Below are 22,381 nucleotides of genomic sequence, written 5' to 3' on the forward strand. Positions count from 1 at the left end.
TTATCCGTCCCACCAAAGTAATGAGTTACCCAACCCAACCCAAAAATCCACCATTCATGTTTTTTTTTGTCATAATTTCAGTATTTTTTTTTTTTTAAGATCAGCTCTTATAGTATATAGTTTTTTTTTTTTTTGCCACTTTTACAGTACATAGTTACATGTTATTATGAACAATTACAATTATATAACGTTATCTCTCTCTCTCTCTCTCTCTCTCTCTCTCTCTCTCTCCACTCCCTACTTCTTATAGTACATAGTTTTTTTTTTACCACTCTTACGGTACATAGTTACATACTTACATGTTATTATGAATAATTACAATTATATAACGTTATCTCTCTCTCCTCTCTTAGCTCCCTACTTCTTTTTTTGGCCAGGCTCCGCTCCCTACTTCAATCATGTTGCAATATATCCAATATTGCAACAGTTTAATTGATCCATTAGTTTTCGACCAAAAAAAAAATTGATCAATTAATTTACATTTTTCAGTTTAATTGCAATGTAAATTTAAATTTCAAGTTCATTATACTTGAATTTAATGATAACAAAAAAAAAATTAAAATAGAGGATTTGGGTAAACCACGGGTATTATCCATATCCGCCCATTTTTTATACGGGTATTAACATATATATACCCATACCCATCCCATTACCCATACCCACACTACTCTAATAGAGTAGGTACCCGCAGGTACCCAAACCCACGGGTAAAATGGCCATCCCTACTCGGAAGGGAAGGAAACGGTTCTGAGAGCTTGCATAGGCACAATAATTAATTAGAACATGGTTCCAAAAGCTTACATGAAGAACATTAAATAATTAGAAAATGCCGAGAGAGATAGAGAGAGAGAGAGGAGCAAATGAAAGCTTACATGCATAGCCACAGATGGCCATCAGATCTTTAACTTACTGTGCATTCTAGAGAGAGATTTATTAAAACATGTCATAAACTAAGGGGGTTCTGAGATAACAGATTATTTTTCTCAATTATTGCTTATTCATGAGAATTTTTAATGTATAACTAATATATCGCTATATGGTGTAAGTGTAACCAATCCAACGTATAAGGATATTGTTAAACGGTATGTTTATCTTTTCTATGATATAATATTAATAACATTCATCCATATTATGGTACGTTAGATTAGTTACACCACGTGGTAGTGTATCGGTCACACCGAAAAATCTCTCCTCATTCACAATAATTTTAGCCACCATGGATAGATATTGCAGATATAAGAATTGCAGTATTTTTATATAATTGCAAGGTACCATGGATTAATTCTTATTATTCATCAAAGAATGACATAATAGAAATTTATTTTATAAGGTAGGATGGGATTGTTTTATCTTTTCAAAAGTGCTATGTTACATGAGTCATTATAGTCATTGAAGATCAATGAGTAATGAAGCTCATAACTCTGGCAGTGACCCTCAATTGCGTGGTACATTTTCATCAATGTAAATAATGGAGACAGTGCACTTGATTTTCACAAGACAAGGATTGTTTTCAATTGAATGTGTCACAGATGCAATAACTAAAGTGAAATAGGCTATGGGACCATATTTCCACTGTCAACTGAAAAGAAGTTACATTGAACATCATGAATTTGTAAATTACATACCAGCTGAGAAGTGGAGAACCAAAAATGCATCACACTGCATCATTCTTTACCAAGATAACTTCAGTTATGAAAATTTACAAGGAGCACAGATGTGATAATTGATCAATATCATTTCACCTTGCTAATTCTTCTTTGGCTCTATGCTGCTTGAACTGCAATCATAGTCACTATCAGCTTCCTCTGAGGCCACGTCAGTTTTTCCTGTGATTTCTGCTGTTTTTGGGATCAAAGGAGTGCATGAGGGATGGCTGTAATAAGGGTGTGGGTGGATGAAGTAATTTCCGGTAGAAGGGAAAGATCGGTAACCATATGGAGATTGATAAGGTCCAGGAGAAAATGTGTTTGGGGGAGGCCAATATACCATAGGCACAAAAGTGTTTGCTGGTTGTGGAGGAAAAATATGATATGGGGTTTGATTACGATATGAGATATTAGTAGTACCAGCATTGGTGATCACAGTGTTTGAGATTGGTGGAGGATCTAATGGCATCTGAGTGGACTGGAATGCTGCCATTGCTTGAGTGTGAATAGCATGACTCATTGGTCCAAATTGATGAGTAGGAGGTGCAGAGCTTGAAAGTGTACTCTCTGGGAATGAGGATCTCTGCATATTATGAGGCTTACTATTAGGGTGAGTTGGTTTCTTCCCCTTTGTTTTTGTTGCACAAGTCTTACCACAAAACTGCTGAGAAACTGGACTAGCCTGCTGAAAGAGTGTACAAGAGTATCAGATTGAGAAACCATTTTCTTCAGAAACTCAAAACATTGATGTGAAATTATTGCATATACCAGAGAGGGCTTGTCTCACATTATGCATCATCATTGTAAATAAGGCATGAACATACCATTTGTGCCATGAGAATGATACATGCCATGTACATAAGGTGATATGCAAAGTTGGATAAATTCATTTCCCATGATACAATCAAAGACAAAGGGATGAACTTTAGGCAAAATCTCAATCTCTCCTGGGCAATGGGTTAAAATTCAAGTGACTTGCATGTGATTCGGCGAGTATTGGAAACCAAGTCCCCTTATTTGCACATGACATCATTTTCACTCACGCAGAATCTAATTGACTTGTACATTTTGACGCATCAGTACTAAGTTTCAAAAGTTTTCCATTGTTTAATAGAAATTAACAAAGAAGTATAGAGATATATGAACTGGGAACTTGTGTTCTTACAGTATCAGAAGTCATAGGTTGTAGGAGAAATAAGTCCTCCCCTTCAGCATCCTCATCTGTCCTGCAATGAAAAGGCAATGCTTTGATTAAAATAGGGTTAAAGATGCAGCTGTTGGAAAGTATATAGAGTCTTGAGAGAAGACCACGTAAACAGTATTAGGGTGCTCAGAATTCACAAAACGTACTAGCCAAATAGCTTTTTCGATCATTCTTCTTCTTGAAAAAAAAAAAAATAACCGTATTTCTTAACACCATTTAACTTGGACAGAAAACTTATCCCTTGTGTTAGAATACTAAGTTGATTAATGTTGTTAATCTAGTGTCTTATGCTACGGGTCATGACAATGACTGAACTAGCACTGTGTATTTAATCATTGGGGCTGGCACTCATCTCTTATCTTGCATTGTTTTCCACAAACATCAATGTCCTAGTAGTATTAATTCTGTATACCTATAATATTTCTGAAGCAAGTCTAAGTTCCGGTATTTGGTTTCCCTTTGAACCAGGTCATCAGGAAAACCAGCCATGAAAAGAAGTGTGATGCCCAAGGCCTTGAAGAAGAAGCTACCACTGCGAATATGAACTAGCATTGCCATTCGGCACATTAGTGGCCCAAAAGACTTTAGCTTGTTTCTTCCCATACGCTGCCTGACATATCTAGAATATATTGACACAGAGACTTTTAAATTAGACTGCAAGGAGAACTCCTTAAGGTATTTATAGGACACGAACAAGTGACCATGGCAATGATCACTCAAACTTAAAAAATCAATTACTTAAATAGTACTTACTCATTTTGAGGAAGATTTCTTGTCCTTCCACCATACTTAATGCAAAGAAATAAGCATGATGGGCAGCTAGGATCGGATGGACGCATAGCCTTTTCTTCCTCAAGTACTTGAACAGGACATAATGTTGGGTTCTGTCGATTTGGATAGAATACCTTCCTCCGAACACCAGGATTCTCATATAGAACATGCTCCTGGTAAAAAACAAATTAAATTTCTTTTTTGCTGATGAACAAGGAATGAATAAGATCAAAGCCTTATCATATAATGAGTTTGTAAGTGGTATGCAGGCCTCTCATAAAAGTAGAATCAGATCATTCATATTAGACAGCATTTAAGCACCCAAGTTGCTGGTCACAAAAACTAGAACAAGAAAAGACCAACTTTGACAGCAACTGTATAAGTACCTTAAATGACATTAAAGAGATTAACAAATTTGCAATACAAAATTTCTTACCCCAGGATTTGTTGGAGACATGCATGGTTCTCCTTTCCTTAAAATGCTAAAATGACTGAAGTCTAACTCATATATATCTTCGCAACCATGCCTTATACCAAGGGATGCAAAAACTATGATCTTCCTTATGGTGTGGGATTGAGCATTGTTCTGTAAAAGGGCTTCTGAATCAATTATTCTCTTCACTTCTTTTGGGCAGAATGCCACCTTTGGAGGTTTTTTATGTTGTGATATGCTTCCAGATCCTGTATGAAGAAGCTCCTTCTCCAAAGTAATGATATTAGGTGGTACCTTGTAACTTCCAAAATCATTAGATTCTTTCTTGTTTTGGTTTCTAAATTCCATCCCAATACAAACTGGTCCTGGATCAGGTAGTTCTTCATTTGTTTCTTGGTTCACATTTGGGAATACTAGTTCACCTGCAGTTGACACACACTGTGCATCTGATCCTTTGTCAACAACTTCATGTTTCAGTTCATTAACAATTCTTGAAATGTCATCAGCTTCCCCGTCTTTATGGTCATTGTTAATACCATCCTCTTCGCGATAATCATCATCTTCATCATCACTATCATCTGTATCATCACATTCTGCCGTTGAATCAACATCTTTAACTTTTTCAAAATGCAAAAACTGGGTTTCCTCCATGCTCATCCAGTTGACTAAACGGTCTCCGAGAATTGGGTCTTTAAGGGCCAAGCATTGGCTATGATGATTCTTCTGTGAAGCCATTTCAGCTTGGATGATATTTCTATCTTCAGTTCTGTTATCATTGAGTTCTATCTTCTGTCTCTTGAACTTTTTTAAGCTTCTTTCCATTTCATTGGAACAACTTCCCTGAAACCAAAACGTAAGGGTGGCATAAACATATGATTTTTGCAGTTTTGATAAAAAAAAAAAAAATACTTAATTTTCAATTTTTGGAGTGCAATAATTATGAGATCCATGCAAATCTGCATTTGCTCTACCCATCAACAAAGATTGATTGATGAAAAAAAATGAGGATAGGTAAAAAAATAAAAGAAAACAAAATTGATACATTGATCAAAATTAACATTTTTGACTCCTTATTTACTTGAATATGTTCAGAGTACCCGGAATAAAGTAAAAACGAAATAATTAAATTGCGAAAACTAATGGAATATGATCCCTTTAAAAAACCATGTATCATTTAAACATTAGCACATGATAAGTGGCACAATAAGGATAAAATGCTTTAACTGATGCACTATAGACTAGTTGAAAAACCAAGAAACTACCAAACAAAAAAGGGCTGTCCTACTTGTCCATCTGCTGGAGGAAGTTCCTTCTCTCTTTCCTGTATTTGAGCTTCAAGAATTAGTATCCTCTCCATAAGCTCTGCATTCTTCTGTCTTTCCCTTTCTAATTCGACAGAAATCTCAGCAATAACATTGACACTCTCTCCTCTCATTCCTTCCTCTATAGCGCATAGTGTAGAAGCATTGACCAAGCTAGCACAAGCCTGAAGCTCCACCATTTGATCCAAAATCTATAATCTTAAACCAATTAATTAAGAATATTCACATGAAATGATAGATACCCACCAAGGAATCCTCAAACAAATGCTTCCAGGATGAAAATCTTGAAAGAAAATTAACATAAGGAAGCAAGACGCGGATACCCCATGAAGCAAAACTGCAAAATGGCTTTAATTAAGCACTCAGCTTGAAGGCAAAACCCATATCAAAGAGGTGAGTGACCAAAACAAATGTTAATGCATTCAGATGAGAAGGCCTTGGTAGTTGAGTGCCAAATGAGCATGAAGCAAGTCAAATTGTCAATGAAACAGAAAGAGAGAAAGGGTAGCACCAACTCTTTGTTTAGTTTAGGCTGAGTGCATGTGTGGAAGTCTTGGAACTTGAAGAAGAAAAGTACAAGAGAAACGCCAAGAAGAAAGTGATGTCTAATGAATGATAGTCTAGAGAGGGGAAAATAGTGATCAGAATATGAGGAGCCTTTTGAGTCTGGATTTTGTTACAGATTTGTAAATGGAAAACCAAAGAGGCAAGGAGGTAGACATGCAATTCCACGTGCACCTCTCTCTCTCTCTCTCACGCACACACACACACACACACATAGGACTTTTTCCAATCAAAATAAAAAATTAAAAGCCTGTGTTCAGTGTTGAAACATGTTACACTGAAAAGTGAAAACATATATTTTGAGTTGACACTGTTATCTCATTCTATAATTCATTTTCGATCAGAAACACTAAAAATTAACAAGAATCCAACAAAACCTCATCACCTGTTTAACTTTTTATTTTATTTTAATTAAAGCACTTTGAGTCTCACAATTTGATGACAACAACTCACAGTTCTGATTTAATGTCGACAGCATTGTCTTCTTTTGTAAGTGGTGAAGCTGGTACCCCATTTTTCAGCAACGCAGATTCGCAGAATTAGAGCATCCGAGGCACTTTTCATATTATTACATAAAATATAAACAATGCTTTGTTTGCTCACCAAGTAAAATATATGATAAACTTACCCCTCTGCTTTAACCTGACCCAACCAGTCTCTGTATGGTTCGGTCCCTTGTGGATTATGTTAATCAACCTGTTATTCACATTCATGTCTTTGTATTTAAGTATTCTTAAGTATCGATTAATTGTCATCTTTAAATCATGTGATTACGAGAGCTGTCCTGTTTATGGATTAATTAATCGCATAATTAACAATCAAGAGGTTTAAGATTACAGAAAGGAAAAAGATGTGATGTCTGTCTTGACTAGCGAGTCCCATTACACCTTTTTCCCAGGTGTGTATAAAAAAGATGTGTGCACACGTGCATAGATATAATATATATATATATATGGGTCAGTGCCTCAGTGGGCTACATTATTATTATAGAATTACAACCTCACGTGGAACGGGAACTTAAATGCTTCTCTCTTTAATGCAATTTGTGTCAGAGAATATGAAGCTAAACCTTGGATACCATCCTTCTAATTTTAAACAAAAACCCACCATTTGGGCACTCTGCTCTTTCCTAATTTGGTTCCTGCACATGACAGATGAGCCCTTGTAATATTGACTCAGTGCCGAGGGGCCTGAGGGTAATAGGATAAGGGCAAATTAGTCATTTCACGTGGAGGGTTGTCCAAGGGATGAAAACTAGGGGTGCCCAGAGTCAGAGGCTTAAAGAAATGTTCTTCAAGTTCTATGGAAACTGTGCTGCAGTGCTGGAGAGGGAGAAAAGAAGTGGTATAATACACACACCCCATGATTCACTGGCCTTTCTAATTTTCAAGACAAATAGTATTCTAAACAACCATGGGGGGTGAAGGGTGTCAAGTGGGTTTTGGGGTGTCGTATATATATTTTGTTTGTCTTGTGGAATGTGTAATATAAGATTAAAAAGCCTCGTGATATTTATTATTTAAGGTCTTCTTCTCCATTGATTAGCTTCACATGATATGCAACAAACCAATTATAGATGACTTTGTCATGGAAGAGAGAAGAGGAGTCACTTGGTTCCATTTGATTCATTATCCATTGATGTTAAAGAATTGAATTATTGAATTAATTTCTCTTTAAGCAACATCCATCAAGACCATCTAATGATTTTTGACACTTATACGAAATAATTATGCGACATCCTTCGAGACAATATAGTGACTTTTCGGGCACATAAACGAACTTCTATTTATATTTTTTTTGTTGATATTGTGTTTATGTCAAAATTACGTTGTTTATGTACCCATTTTGCAATAATTACTCTGAGATTTTGAATTATGTCCAAACATCCATTTAATGCTTCTTCAACAGTGTCTGAGTCCAAAGTGATTCAAAATGCTAGCTCCAAAACAGTCATCTGATATGTAGCAGTACAGCTTTTCGAGTGGGCTACAACAACAATATTTGAACAAATAGTGAACTTATAACCAAGCACAAGGCTGGACCCAAAAAAAACACCACAACACCAAAAACCCTTCAACAAATATTCAAACCTTTCCTTGCATTTGACAATCACATACTTAGGTGCTGGTTCTGTTGGGCCAACGTATTAGGCTCACAGTGAATAGAAAACAATCAAAACATCCTTTTCATGAATCCACCGGCAGCCCTATATAATACAATCATAGTTCAGTAAAGATTTTAAGTGAGTTCGGTTGGGCTAATGTTTTTCTTTTCGACCTTTACCCGACCTGAACCTCCCCCCAGCTCCTGCCTGTATTATATTATTATTATCTCTGTCAAAGAAGAACAGAAGCCAAAGGACACAAAGGATAAAATTCCAAAAGGTTATTTAGCATTTCAACTTCTCTCACTTTCCTCGCCAAAATTTCCGCAAAAATTATGGTTTTTTGGTCACTGCTCCTCTTACAGACACATCATCTGCCACTTAGTATTCAGCATTTATTTCACAAAGAGATCTTTTTTAATTAATTTAAAAGTCATTGTAAATATTCAGGCAAAATTTCAAAACAAGATTTGAACAGGAACTTCAAAAAATAACAAAACCAGTAAATAGATGCACAGAAACACAACGCAAGTAATCAAACACCAAACTCTAGCCTCACATGCTCAAACCGCGGACTTTTTGGATCAAGACTCACAATGATCTAGTCTACCTCATACCTCGCCGTAGCAATGCTCTGATACCTTCCCAGACAATTAAGTAGCCAAGCAGCTCACATCCACAATAATACACTTCTGCTTGTAAAATTCTGAAGCACCCATTAGTGGAATCAAAAGAGCTTTCCTGGTTGTTGAGTTCCACTTCTCATCATTGTGCAGAATTCTGTATAGTTGATCCTCCCGTCCTATTGGTTCGAATAGATCAGCATAAAAAGTGACTAAAGAGAACTGTCCAGATATTTGAAAATTAAAAAACTTACATTATCTGCATCAACCTCAGAAATTATTTCCCTGATGGTGTTGTCATCACTCATTCCGTGCTCCTTCATAGCAGTCTCTAATTCATCTCTCGTGATATACCTGTTTGTGTGACAGTGATGAACTTCATTAACTTTCCCTCAAGGACTGCATGATGTAAAGCTATAAACCCTACAGCAGTTGGTTCCTTAGGAATTTTGATGTATTATAAGCTATTCAATCTATTAACTATTAACTATTAACTACCCAGAATAGGTTAAATTTTCACATTGCAAAGTTCATCAAGTCAAGACTAAAGTTATGCATCAAAAGAGAGTTTAGAAAAGCCATAGATATAAATTTACTTCAACATCAGTACACCATGGGCCATGGCCTAGCAGGTCAAAAAGAAGACAACTGAAATAGCCATAAACAAGACAAGTATGTAACTTTGTTTCATCACAAATCCGATATGATCATAATGAGTAAGTTGTCTGATGTCATTCATTTCCAGTAGGATCAAATACTTGAAATTAATCCAGTAAGATTTAAGACATCAATAAGTATACAGAAAGTACCACACAAAAAATTTGACAACTCACCCACTGCTATCCTTGTCAAAATACTGAAATGCTTTGTACAGGTGCTCATCTCTTTCGAGTCTTTGTCTATGCATAGTAGCAGATATAAATTCAATGTAGTCAATCGATCCATTTCCATCCACATCAGCCTGAAATGAATTACACGGAAATTACAAGAATGCCAGTTATTTCTGAAAAATCAAGGCATAACAGGCTACAGCAAACACACTGAGCTCCTAGCAAGTCAATAGTTACTTACAGCATCCATGAGTTGCCGAACTTCAGCTTCTGATAGCCGCGACCCAATACGAGCTAACCCTGTCTTCAGTTCTTCGTAAGTTATTGTACCATTTTTGTCAGTGTCCATATTGGTGAACATTGCTTTAAGACCTTTAATTTCTTCTTCAGATAGATTTTCCGCTATGACCTAAGGGAAATTTTCAAGATGCATCAACATTATTAAGGAATAATAAAGGTTAGGAAAGAAGGAATCACCTGGATCCATGCAAACAAAAATACCAAGAAATTTCCTTTTTCCTTTTTTCTTACCTTCAAGCTTATATAATGGTTCTGTCTATAGAACTAATTAATTTCTGGAAATAAAGCTTCAAGACAGAAGCTGATGTATGATTTGAAAGGCAACTTTGCCATTTTTATTAGGTGAAGATATGAGCTTCTGAACAGAGTTGGATAAAATTACCTTCAAGGCAAGCTTCTTGAGCTTATTCATTGCCCTGAATTGCTTCATTCTAGAGAGAACTGCACTATCTATTGGCTTGTCTGATGCTTCTCCACCTTCTCTGAGCCATGGATGCTCTAATCATACAGAATATTAAATGTTAGTCAAGCACACAAGCATAAAACAAGTGCTAGCAGTAATAAGGGTAATGTGACTAAAATGGTGACAGTTTATTATAATTGCATCACTTATGACTAACAACCACAATGCTACATCAGTCACCCAGCAATACTATAGTGCTTTAAAATTAACCTTTGGGCAGCTTCTATTTAACTGCTAAATCTGATGTGTAATGTCAGATTATTGATATGATAGCAATGGATATGTTATGGCACACTACTTAACATTTTTATCCCTTGAATGCCACGAAAAGGTACTTTTCTGGTATCATTTCATAGGTAAATGACTAAGATGCTGTATGGGCATTAAAAACATTTCCAAGTGATTATAACAAAGAAACATTTGAGGAGAATGGACCAAAATAGTATCTAGGAGGTATGATACCAAGAACTTTTGCAGAAGTAATTCTCTTTTTTGGATCCTGTTGCAGCATCTTTCTAACTAGATCTTTGGCACCGCCTGATATTGATGGCCATGGTTGACTTTCAAAGTCAATTACTCCTTCCAATATGGCATTAAAGATACCCTTCTCAGTCTCTGCAATATAAAATTATAAGGGGAGAGATATATTATACTCAACATTGTTGACTGAAGTGGTTAATAAGATAACAACAGAATAAGAGGATATTGAATGTTTAGCAAGAATAGATTGGATTTGTATTTACCAGCCCAAAATGGAGGTACCCCACTGAGTAGAATATACAGAATAACTCCTGCACTCCAAATATCTATTTCCTTTCCATAACTACGCCGCAACACTTCAGGAGCAACATAGTAAGCACTGCCTACTATATCACGGTACACCTTTCCTGAGATGAGTATAAAAATGTTGCTCGGCATTAGAATTTATCCACTAAATAAAGCATTATGGTGTCCTTACTGAAGCAAAACAATCAAATGAGAATGAGAATTTTTAGAGAGCTCTACAAGAAATGAAATCACTTAGAAGCATCACAATTTGATTAGCTACACTGCATAAGGTAGGGAAATGGCACGGGTTGACCACTCTTGCTACTTAAACTTTCACTACTGGCAATCATACTTTGCATACTCGGTATTACAATTTACAGCAAAGTAATACTCGAAAGTTTTTAACCACTGCATTTAGAAACCCAATTTCAATCACTTCTACAAAAATGGACAGCAAAATCAGTACTATAATTGGAGATTATAGGACACATGCTCACTGCAGGGACTAACCAAATTTGCATAAATCAAACAAATTGGAACTATATGGCATTTCGACAGTCCAGATGATAGTTACATAATCAAAACTGATAAAATCTAATTCTAAATTATAAATTCTAAAAATTGTAACAGGAAAGATCAACATTCATCATAAAAATCTTTGGAACTCACCTTCCTCAATGAAAACAGACAACCCAAAATCGGTTGCCTTCAACATTGCTCCTTCATCCTTGCTAGATAGCAAGAAATTCTCAGGCTTGAGATCACGGTGCAGGACACCCATAAAGTGGCAAATGTGCACAACATTCACAATGTCACGCAAAATCGAAGCGGCTGCTCGCTCTGAATACTGGCCTTGAGCTATAATCCTATCGAAAAGCTCCCCACCAGCACAAAGCTCCATCACCAAATGCACTGAATACCTGTCCTCATAAGCCCCCTTGATCTCCACAATGTTTGGCTGCCCAGACAAATGCTGCATAATCTGGATTTCTCTCTTTATGTCATCCCTGTCATTCTTGCTCACAAGCTTGCGCTTTAAGATTGACTTGCAGGCATAGCTGTGACCAGTAGAGTTCTCAGTGCACAAGTATGTGATGCCAAAATGGCCTCTGCCCAGTTCCTTGCCAAGAGTGTAGTACTGCTTGATATCATCAAAGGGCTTCTCAAGAATGCTAGCTGGTTTGAGTGAACCAGGAATTGGCTGCAGTGGCTGTGGCTTTGGTTGTGGATGAGGTTGTGGTGGCGGGTTGTGGGTTTGTGGGGCTGAGACTTTCTGAGGCTGAACCATGGGTTGTGGCTGCTGCTGATAAGTTTGATGGGTTGTGGCTGAGCCATACCCTTTCGAGCCTGGTTTTGGAGTATTTTCTGTGCTGCCACAGCAACCCATTTTCTGATTTGGGACTTTGGTGCTGAATTTCAATCAAAGAACCCAACTTGAGAGTTGCTGAATTTCCTTGGGATTTTTCAGAGCAAATCCAAAACAATGAGAACAGAAGGGTAGGACAGGAAAGATGAGAATGGTGAACTGGGCCAACCCAAGTTTGATAGTGAAGAATTTACGCAAAATCTGATCTGTAAAGAATTTACGCAAAATCCAGATCAGGTTTGATAGTGATTTGGGACAAAGCTGCTCACGAAATTTCGTTTTGATAGAAAGTTATAAATTTTTGCGTGTTGACTTGGAGCTGAATTTTAGTCGTCTAAGACTCGAAAACGAGTAAATTCGCTTGTTTTTAGGGAATTGCCATTACCAATATTCTTTTGAGTAATATGGGGAACCAAGATTTTGGGATTAAAGAATTGCTCCATTGGTTGGAAGATAAATATTAACACAAATTCGGGCCAAAAAAATATTAACACAATTTTTTTGTAGTTAATTATTACTACCCTCTGTTTTTGAGATTGTTAAATGCACTTATGCACTATCAAATGAATGGACGAAAATGCTCTCCGAGAAAAGATTGAATAGTAAATTGTTTTTTTTTTGGATAAATATGCACACCCTATATATTCTAGATAGTATTATAAGAAACCCATTAAAAATATATTCTCAAAAAATTACATACATAAAAATTTATATGTAGATGTGACAATAATGTGAATATTTCTCATTCTTGTAATTTTATAAAACATATATTAATAATATATGTAGATTATTAAAACAGACTGTATGGTCTGTGTCTAAAGGTGTAACTCGATTGACACGCAAATCAGTGTTTAGTCCCCACTGGTATATACCATGGGAAAGTAGGATTTATACTCATTACTCTTGGACTTTATTGACTTATAATTTCTCCGGCCTTGGAGAGGACACATTTAGTAAGTTCTAAGTAGTGACTTAGTGCTGGTGGTAGATGAATGTCCCACACATAGAGATGGTAATGGGCCAATGGCCAAGTCCAACAAGAAAATCATAATTAATTTGGACTCATTAAAAGAGAAGAAGAACATAATTAATATGCTACAAAATAACTGCTCCCATAATCCATGGTTGTTGTATTACTAGGGGCCTGCATATAATGGAACTAGCGGCGGAATCAGGATGATAAGGCCCGAATTCGAGCATAGCTCAGTGAGAGGATCGTCTCGGGTCTTAAATGTTTTTTACAAACTCTTATATATTGTGTGGGGTCCAATTAATTTAAAAGAAAAAATTAAGCTTTAATTTAAGCATAACTCAAAAAGTCTCATCCTATTCATTAGGTGACTGTATACGAAGGATTGAGAGCTTCACTTTTATGATTTGTTTCGGGTTCTTAAAATTCGAGCTAAGGTCAAGGAATAAAATTTTGAGTTTCGAGAAAATTTCGATGAAAATTTCGACAGAAATTTCGACAAAAATTCGACGGAAATTGCTATCAAAATACGAAAATTTTGAATGAAACTTTACCATATGTTTATTTAACATATTATCTACTACATTGATAAAAAATATTGAATAAACCAAATTATATGGTAGGTTTCATGTGATATGTGATGAATATAATGCGTGCTGGAGGCAAATACTGTTAAATAAAATTATTACAATGAATAAATGAAATTAATATATTCATATTTTATAATTCATACACTAAATCCTATATATTATATATATTCTAATACTCTTTATTTTTTATAATCTACACACTAAGATATTATGGTTTAGACCCTTGAAAGTATTTTTAATTATTTTTATATATAAATATATTAGGGTTTAGGGTTTAAAACAACTAAACGAAACCTCAAACTTTTTTTTTTTCATTTCAATTGCCCAAAGGCCCCAAATCCAAATTAACAATAAACTTTTTTTTTTTCCTCTTTTTTTTTTTCTTCTCTTTCCTTCTTTTCTCTTTTCTTTCTTCCTTTCTTCCCGTAAGGCCATAACTTCCTCTTTTTTTTTCTTTTTTTTTTCTTTTTCTTCTCTTTCCTTCCTTTTTCTTTTCTTTCTTCCTTTCTTCCCGTAACTTCCTCTTTCTTCTCATCTCCTCTTTCCTAATCCTAGCGCCACTGCAGAGAGACACACCAGACCCTGCGCATCTCCTCTCTTTCCTCCCTCTTCTTCTTTCCTCCTTCCTCTCCCTCATCTCTTCTCTCTCCAAGATCTTTTCACTTTCTTCTCTCTCCTCCCTGCCCAATCACCCTCTGGTCTCTTTGATCTGCCTTCGGCGACGTCGCCATTTGATCAGCTGCCTCCGGCGATGGCTGGCGACGAGAGCAGCTCGCCTCTTCCTCTGGTTTCCGCCTCCCCTAGCCGAAAATTTCGCCGAAATTTTGTTAGTTATGTGTTAATATTAAGAGGATCATGTACCACATTTATGGTATTACATAATGTAGCTTTATAGTAATCTCTTTCTCTTTTTTTTTTTTTTAATAAAGATGACTAGAAAGTCACATCATGTAGTACCACAAATGTGAGATAATAACATGATCCCCTAACATTACCTTTTTTTTTTCTTAAATAATAGCATGGATTAAACTAATAGAGAAAAAATTTACTCACCACCTCCTTCTAAGCAAGTCACGTATCTTATTACCTAACTATAGTTAAATTTTTATATTTAAATTATTAATTCATTTTTTAATTTAAAGCACATTAATCCATACAAGTTTCCGAAGATCTTTCACCTTCTTCTCTCACCTCTTCCCGGTCTCCATCCGGTCTCCTCATACATTCTAAGAGATGTTTAAGGAAATTTTCTGATATTTTATTCAAAACCACAAACGGAGTATATATACAGTAATTGTTTCAAGTTCATAAGAGAAGATTAAGCAACTACACAATTACAGGGATTATGATTTAATTACAGTTGACTATCCTAGTTTAATTACATAGTTGACTATCCTAATTAGCCACACAAGACTCACGCCAACAATACACTGGACGGATTTTTTACCGGCGGCAACCTATCAAAACACATGCAGCCATAAAACCAACACAAATGGGTATATTGCTGCACCTTTGATTTGGGTATTTAATTTCTAAAGAACAATTCACGTGTTGCTAGAATGAAGAGGGTCCAATTCGGGTGCTTTACCCTCCAAACCAGCAAATCTGCAATTACATCAACCAAACCCAATGACGCATCAAGCCCAGACCCTTGTTTGTACGTGGAATTAAAAAAAAAAAAAAAAAAGATATGGTGTAGAGTTATTAGCTGAATATTATATTAATATAAATATATTATCTAATATATAATATTTTTATATATTAAATTAGTTAAACCACGTGAACGAGTATGGATTAAAAGTATGGATTTGTAAGCTCAATCCATGAACGAGTTTGAAAGAGTCCAGTGACTCCACACCGTGTTATATAACAATTGTGTATTTAAAAACTTTTGCAGTCACTTATTAAGAAACAACGTACATATAATTGATAGTTACCCATGATTCTAGGACAAAAAGCCAAGGCCAAAATGAATTAGAAAGTAAAAGAATTGTGTGGATTCAATATCTAGATCCGTACAGGTTGACACTGTTGAGGTAAGTGTAGTAGGGTTCCGGGTTTGCAGGTGGTTCAGTGGGGACTGCAGCTGCACCAATCACCATGCATACCAATTAGTAATGGGTGCTCGATCTGTTAATCAGTGCTAGTTTATCAATTATCATGTACATATATTTGTTGTTCACATGGACTTTAGAGGAACAGCCAGGACCACCACACACATCTAAATCTTAGATTCTAAATTATCATTTTTCATTAAGGCTTAAGTATTTCACCATAAATTAATGTTTGTTTTTACTGTTGTGGACCTAATAATGTCTCTGTTATTCTCATCTGATGTGAGAGGCTGAGAGCTGATCCCATACATTTTATTACACTTTGCAGCACATGAAGATCGAGTGAAGTTTTCTTCTTAATTCCACAAATTTGGGCATTAGCCTCTGCTCTTGTCTCACCAATGCACATGAAGAAGGCCCAATCAATCCAATGATATGATATGAAAGCCAGACCCAATGCTACTCTGTCCCCAGTTCTTAAGACCACTTACCATTGGGCTTTTGTGTTTCAAGTTAAATTTTCTCTCTTTAAGGGTAAAGTTTTTTGTTTTTTTCTGTTTCTGTTTGGATTTTGAGGGGAAGGGGAAGGGGAAGGGGAAGGGTAGATAGGGGTCTCCGGACAGCACTATGAACCTTTTAACTAGTTTAGAAGCAATAGTCATGGAATAAATGCTATAAATGGAAAAAAAATTCAATCCCAAATTGCGAACATGGACAACAAATGAGGGAGTTCACTCCAATAGTATTGTGAGTAGGGGTGGGCACGGGACGCGGGGGGGGGGGGGACTAACCTTATCCCGTTCCCATCTTATGCTTTGGATTCGGGATCAGTACGGGACATGGGTGGGCGTTTTGGAGCTTTGGTACTGTCTCGTCTCGGACCAAACCAATTCGGTATGGGTTCGGTACCAATCCGATCCCAGACAAAAAGAATAAAATAAGAAAAATAGGTGGCTGGGAAAGTGGCCGGACGGCGAGGTGGGTGACTGGGCTGGGTGGCGCGCAAGTTGGAAGTGGTTAGGTGGCTAGGTGGCTGGGGTGGCTGGCCAGGTGCTAGTTGCGAGAGAGAGGAGGAAGTGAGAAGGAAGAGAAAGGAAGAGAGAAGAAAAAAAAGTGAGGTTGGAGAGAGAAGGAAGGGAGAAGGAAAGGAGAAAGAAGAAGAAGGAAGAGAGATGGAAAGAAAAAAGAAGTCATCGGTTGGGGAGAGAGAGAAATAGAGAGTTTTAAAATTTTAAATAATAATTAAATGGTTGGAGAGTTAGAAAAAAAAAAGTTTTAAAATTTAAAATAATAAATAAAATATAATTCGAGACGGTACGAGACGAAATTGTTTTCAAATATTAGAACCGTTCCCGTCCCATTTAAGAATGGGATACGACGAAATCAGGACGAGATGAAAGAACAAAATTTTGGAATGAGATTGACTGGGACGGAACGAGACGATTTCGATATTAATGCTCACTCTTAACCGTGAGTAAAGATTTAATTTTGCTCACCACCATCAATACCAAATTGCTTTTAGTGGTATGTGGGGTCATGGTGACGCTGGTAATTGACAAGGTCCAAGACAAGTGCACTATTACTGTACGTATTGTATTAATAAGAGAGCTACGTTTAAGTTAAGCCAATGGATGGTAGGCATATGGCTCACCATCTCAACTTTTTCAAGAAAGGGACGCAACTCCTTTAGTTTGTTGCCTCATAACTCACAAGTCACAACTCCCACAAGGTGTACGAGAATTGAGAGCCATTGGTTTTTTCTTTTTCTTTGTGCTACTAATCAACACTACTAGTGATCGACTATACTTTGGGGTTTGGATTCAACAATAAGCTTTGGATATTAGTGGGGCCCGCACATATGCTCATCATCAAAATCACAATTTTTAGATTCCCAATTATTCATGCAATTCATGACATGACTATAAAATCTCACAAGGTGGGGATACGTGAAATGAAACCACATAATTTCAGATTAGTGTCGATGGGAACACCTTATTTTAGTTCATTTGTACGAAAATGGTAAATAAATTATTGAATATGTGTATAAGGTAATATTCTCTTATTAAATATTTAGCATTATAATATATTAAATTTGAAATTTGAGACTTGAAAATTTATTGTTTTAGTGACTGAAGTTCTTATGTGTGATGGATTCTCGTTAAATGTACTAATCAGTTCTTATGTGTGACTGAGGTATTAATTTCTTAAGCTGAAACATCAAAACGACTTTTCTTACCTTTTAGAAAAATGAAAATAAAAATATGGTAAACATATGGCTTTTCTTTCTCGGGTCTTGTTCAGAGTTAAGACCTGCTCCAGCTGGGTTTCTAGGAAATTCAATTGGGTGCATGAAATTGTTAATTTTTTGGAAAAGTAAATGGTTGTTGTGAAGAATATTATTGGATCTGAGACAAAATTCCATTTAAGTGAAAGATTTACTCGATATGTGTTATTTTGGCTTATAATTTGATGCCGAAAATTATCGCAAAAGAAAGCCATAGTGATTAAAAAATGGTTGGCTATGTATGCGAGCCGTCAAATTTGAGATGAACGCGCAATATCAAATTCAGTCTATGTCATCTCCCTTTGACTGCGAAGTATATATTGCTTCAAAAACCTACTTGGGTTGGAATTCCTAATAAACTTATCATTAAAAAAAATGATTCAATTACATTATTTTTAATAACTTATTTTGCACGAGACTAATATTTAAGTAAAGAATATAGTTTGAGAATTTTTTTTAAAGCAATTCATGATCCAAAAGGCAAGTATTTTAGTTCCTTAGCCTGAAATATGCACTGAAATTTTTGTATGAGACCTTTTGTTTGTAGTTTTTCCTTATTTTTTGTGGTTGGGGTCAAATATGAGCTAAAAATCCATAAACACTCTTGTTCAAAGTTGTATACCAAGTGTTGGGAAATTACCAAATATATGTCACTAAGATAAATTGATTTCCAAAATTCAACCCAAAACAGAAAAAGACCAAAGAAGGACCTCAGAATTCATGTTTGGGCTCACTCGCAACTGAATCTACTGCTCAGCTGAATCATTGCAGCCCAAATGCAAAATACCAAAATTCACAACAATAAACCCCCACCTAATGCCCCAAAAACAATCATTTCAACAATAAACCTCCTTTCCTAATCACTAACTAATCACAATTAACCATCAAACCCAGTCCGACTCCACACCGCGTCACGAACCCGCCTCATGTCCCGGCCCTTCAAGGTCCGCCCGACGCCTTCGAAAACTGACGTCGCCCCACGCGTGTACTCGCGTGCCAAGTACTCGTGTGGGGGGATTATCTCCGGGTCGTTACTATCCAACCCGTCGTTCAACCCATAAAGCGAGTCAACCGAGTCGACCCGGAGAATCTTGCTCCAGTCCGGAACGTTCACGGGAGCTGACGTGGCCATGTGGCGGCCCCCACGTGGGGATGCTGCCACGCTGTCATGTCCGCCTCGGAACTGGTGCACAATCCTAGGCGAGGACGCCATTTTCCCCGAATCATCAAAAGCCAATGACAGCCCGCCCACGTTGTGGTCGTCCCGAGGGATCCGCCGGCGGCTCCTGAAGGAATTAACGCCTCCGTTACTCTCGGCAGCGGCGCGTGGACTCCAATCTCCTCGGGAATCGTCGTCTTCCTGGTCCTCCCGCTCGTCCACGCTCTCCACCATCGACCAGACATCGTCTTCGCCGAGCTCCGGCGACTCGTGAGCGTGACTGTAGCTACCGTAGCTCCCAAGCAACCGTTCGCTGCGGCTCTGCGTCAGTTTCCGGGCCTTCGCCATATGACATAATCAGATTCAATTCCCCGGCCACCCGACCCGACCCGGTTAAGGAAATAAAATAACCCACTCTCACAACTCCATTAAAGCAATTTATTTATATAGAGGCTTACGCATAAGCTCTGGCTTTGGAGGGTGGACATGTATATATATAGGATGGAGTCGATGGACCCTCAGAACCCAATAAACTTCATTTCATTTGAATTTGAGCTTCATTTTGTCTGCATTTCCTTATGTCCAACAAGACGCATGGTGATAATATATAGAAGACGCCAATAAGTCCACCAAAACTGTAAAAAAAAACAAGAGAAGGAAAACGACACGCACTCCCATCAGCTCGTGTATACCACTCGCTCATACTCGCGTGTGCTTTGCCTTACTTTCTAGAGCGAAAATGAAATGATCTTTCTTCATCTGGATATAAAATTGTATTTGTTTGATGATCAAACGGCCAGTAATATGTGAGTGTTACGAACGCGCTCTTCCCTTAAAACTACAACTATCCGACGTCGTGTTGCTATGGGTGGACCCCAGCGGCAAAACCCGTCTTGTTTGACTACGTCAAATGACAAATGCATCCAACAGTCCCGTCCACGTGGGTACATAGCCTCTAGTCACCCACCACGTGGATGCTTCCAACACCTGCGGGACCCACCCACAAGGTCTCAATCACTGCCACGTGTCTGAACAGTGACCGGCTAAATAATTTCTTGTTTTTATTTTTTAATTTACCTTAAATTATTTTTTTTTTTTCATATTTAATATCTAAACTTTGATCATTGTCTTAATCTGGTACCTAAACTTTTATTTGTCTAAATTGAGTACCTAAACTTTTATTTTGTATCTAATAGATACCTATGTGAATTTCTCTTAAAATTGTTAACAGAAGTTATGAACAATATGGTCACTTCAAAAAAATTATATTTTAATTATAATTTTTTATTTTTTTTGTTTGTTGTGTTTTTTTATTTTTTTATAATTTTAAACATATAAAGAAAATAATTAAAATATATTTTTTTAGTGACTATATTGCCCTTAACTTTTGTTGACAATTTTAACAGAAATTCATTTTGGTACTTATTAGATACAAAATAAAAGTTTAGGTACTCAATTAGAACAAATAAAAATTTAAGTACTACGTTAAGACAAAGATTAAAGTTTAGGTAAAAAAAAAAAAAAAAAAAAACCTAAATAAAAAGAAAGGTTTAGGATGTTGTGGCTGTTGTGGGGGCTGTATATATTTATAGCTAATGATGGTGACCAGAAAAATTAGTCTTTGCATAATTGATGGTTTAGGATGTAATCAGTGTTTAGGTGTTTGTAGTTAAAATAATCCCCCACTTGGGATAAAAAAGCAAAGTCTTAGTGAAGGGCACATTAGACGGTCCAGAATAGAATTGTGGGGTCCAACAAGGACTTTGTCCTTTGTGAAGTGAACAAGTGACCTTTATCACTCACTCACTATTCATTATCAGAGACTTCACAATCAAAATGCCCCAAATTCAATGGAGGTCCACAAAATTTATTACCTCCGATTGTATCATCAACCCGTTTATGATGCTTATTAATACTAGAAGCACATTTATGGGGATGGATATTGTAATGAAGTTTATGCTCATATCACTAATTGCTGTAATTTGACTGAATATAGTTGGTACTTAATTGTTTAATTTGCATATAACAATCACATCATGTTCTAGAAACAGCTGCCCATATAGTATTATTAAACTGATTAGTCACTCGTACGGTACGCATTGCAATACAATTGAACACTTAAAATTTAAATTTGATATGGAAATATCAAACATTTCATCATGACTGTTTCTTTGGCCAGAATTTCATCATGAATGTACCGTGCATATTTCAGTACAATTCATCAATCTCCACAAAATTCTAGGACAAGGCTTTTAACATATAGGGCAGTTCATGGGATTTTAAGGAGCCATAGAAAGAATGCTAGGGTCGGCCCTGAATTTATGGGGTTCAAGACGAACCATAGAAATGAATCCAACAATAAATCTTACACAAATTAACTGTTTACAATTTAGCATGCTGAATTAATGATAAATACAATGGTCATGGTGTACTTTTTATATATATTTGCACATCTTTTGTTCACATCGTTTAAACAACTACAACTACTCTTTGTCAATAAAGAAATGTTAGGTGTCTGCATTCTTTATATCAGATGTGCATATTCGATTATGTGCGCACCAACAAACATGCGAACGTGCCATTAAACGTTTGGTAGTTTCACAGAGCGCTCGACAATGTTTTTTTTTTTTTTTTTTTTTTTTTTTTTTTTTAACACAGGCAAGCAGCGCTTGCCATTGCTTCCTCGGCCGAGTTTTAAGGATAAACTCTCATTTTTCTGAGATTTTTCAGTGTGACCAGTACACCGCTATGTGGTGTAATCAATCTAACTTGTCATAATATGTGTAAATGTTATTAATATTATACCCTATGAGAGAAAAACATATTATCCAACAATACCCTTATACGTTGGATTGGTTACACCATGTGGTGGTGTATCGGTTACACATTAAAAATTCTTCATCTTTTCACCACATCCCTCTTAGGGTATA

General features: G+C 36.5%; 3 protein-coding genes across 3 annotated transcripts; all 3 read right to left on the minus strand.

Moving 5' to 3' along the window:
- Positions 1-1,600: 1,600 nt before the first annotated feature.
- Positions 1,601-5,555, minus strand: LOC147298554 (uncharacterized). The gene is made up of 6 exons (XM_086253929.1): positions 5,340-5,555; positions 4,058-4,894; positions 3,604-3,794; positions 3,263-3,469; positions 2,812-2,872; positions 1,601-2,331 (listed from the first exon to the last, which is right to left on the minus strand). The coding sequence occupies exons 1-6, from the start codon at positions 5,553-5,555 to the stop codon at positions 1,747-1,749; spliced, it is 2,097 nt and encodes a 698-aa protein (XP_086110055.1). The 3' UTR covers positions 1,601-1,746.
- Positions 5,556-8,438: 2,883 nt separating this feature from the next.
- On the minus strand, positions 8,439-12,637 carry LOC147298555 (calcium-dependent protein kinase 2-like). Its single transcript, XM_086253939.1, has 8 exons — positions 11,698-12,637; positions 11,004-11,147; positions 10,723-10,875; positions 10,180-10,295; positions 9,739-9,906; positions 9,501-9,628; positions 8,922-9,021; positions 8,439-8,846 (listed from the first exon to the last, which is right to left on the minus strand). Exons 1-8 carry the CDS (start codon positions 12,413-12,415, stop codon positions 8,772-8,774), a joined length of 1,602 nt encoding a protein of 533 aa, XP_086110065.1. The 5' UTR covers positions 12,416-12,637; the 3' UTR covers positions 8,439-8,771.
- A 6,303-nt stretch (positions 12,638-18,940) lies between these two features.
- Positions 18,941-19,991, minus strand: LOC147298556 (protein S40-5-like). Its single transcript, XM_086252928.1, has one exon. It carries the CDS (start codon positions 19,797-19,799, stop codon positions 19,170-19,172), a length of 630 nt encoding a protein of 209 aa, XP_086109054.1. The 5' UTR covers positions 19,800-19,991; the 3' UTR covers positions 18,941-19,169.
- Between the last annotated feature and the right edge of the window lie 2,390 nt (positions 19,992-22,381).

Source organism: Dryas octopetala, chromosome 1, assembly GCF_963921425.1.
Source record: "Dryas octopetala chromosome 1, drDryOcto1.1, whole genome shotgun sequence".
Taxonomy (NCBI): Eukaryota; Viridiplantae; Streptophyta; class Magnoliopsida; order Rosales; family Rosaceae; genus Dryas; species Dryas octopetala.

Bases quoted from the DNA above. Each gene is read 5' to 3' on its own strand.
- LOC147298555 (XM_086253939.1), bottom strand. From the start codon at position 12,415: ATGGGTTGCTGTGGCAGCACAGAAAATACTCCAAAACCAGGCTCGAAA. The intron at 10,876-11,003 runs GTAAATACAAAT...TTTATATTGCAG, and splicing joins GGTACCTCCATTTTGGGCTG to AGACTGAGAAGGGTATCTTT. The intron at 9,907-10,179 runs GTAATTTTATCC...AATTTCCCTTAG, and splicing joins TCAAGAAGCTTGCCTTGAAG to GTCATAGCGGAAAATCTATC.
- LOC147298556 (XM_086252928.1), bottom strand. From the start codon at position 19,799: ATGGCGAAGGCCCGGAAACTGACGCAGAGCCGCAGCGAACGGTTGCTT.
- LOC147298554 (XM_086253929.1), bottom strand. From the start codon at position 5,555: ATGGTGGAGCTTCAGGCTTGTGCTAGCTTGGTCAATGCTTCTACACTA. The intron at 4,895-5,339 runs GTAGGACAGCCC...TTTTGGTTTCAG, and splicing joins TTCCTCCAGCAGATGGACAA to GGAAGTTGTTCCAATGAAAT. The intron at 2,873-3,262 runs GTATACAGAATT...TTTTCATTGCAG, and splicing joins TTGCTTCAGAAATATTATAG to GACAGATGAGGATGCTGAAG.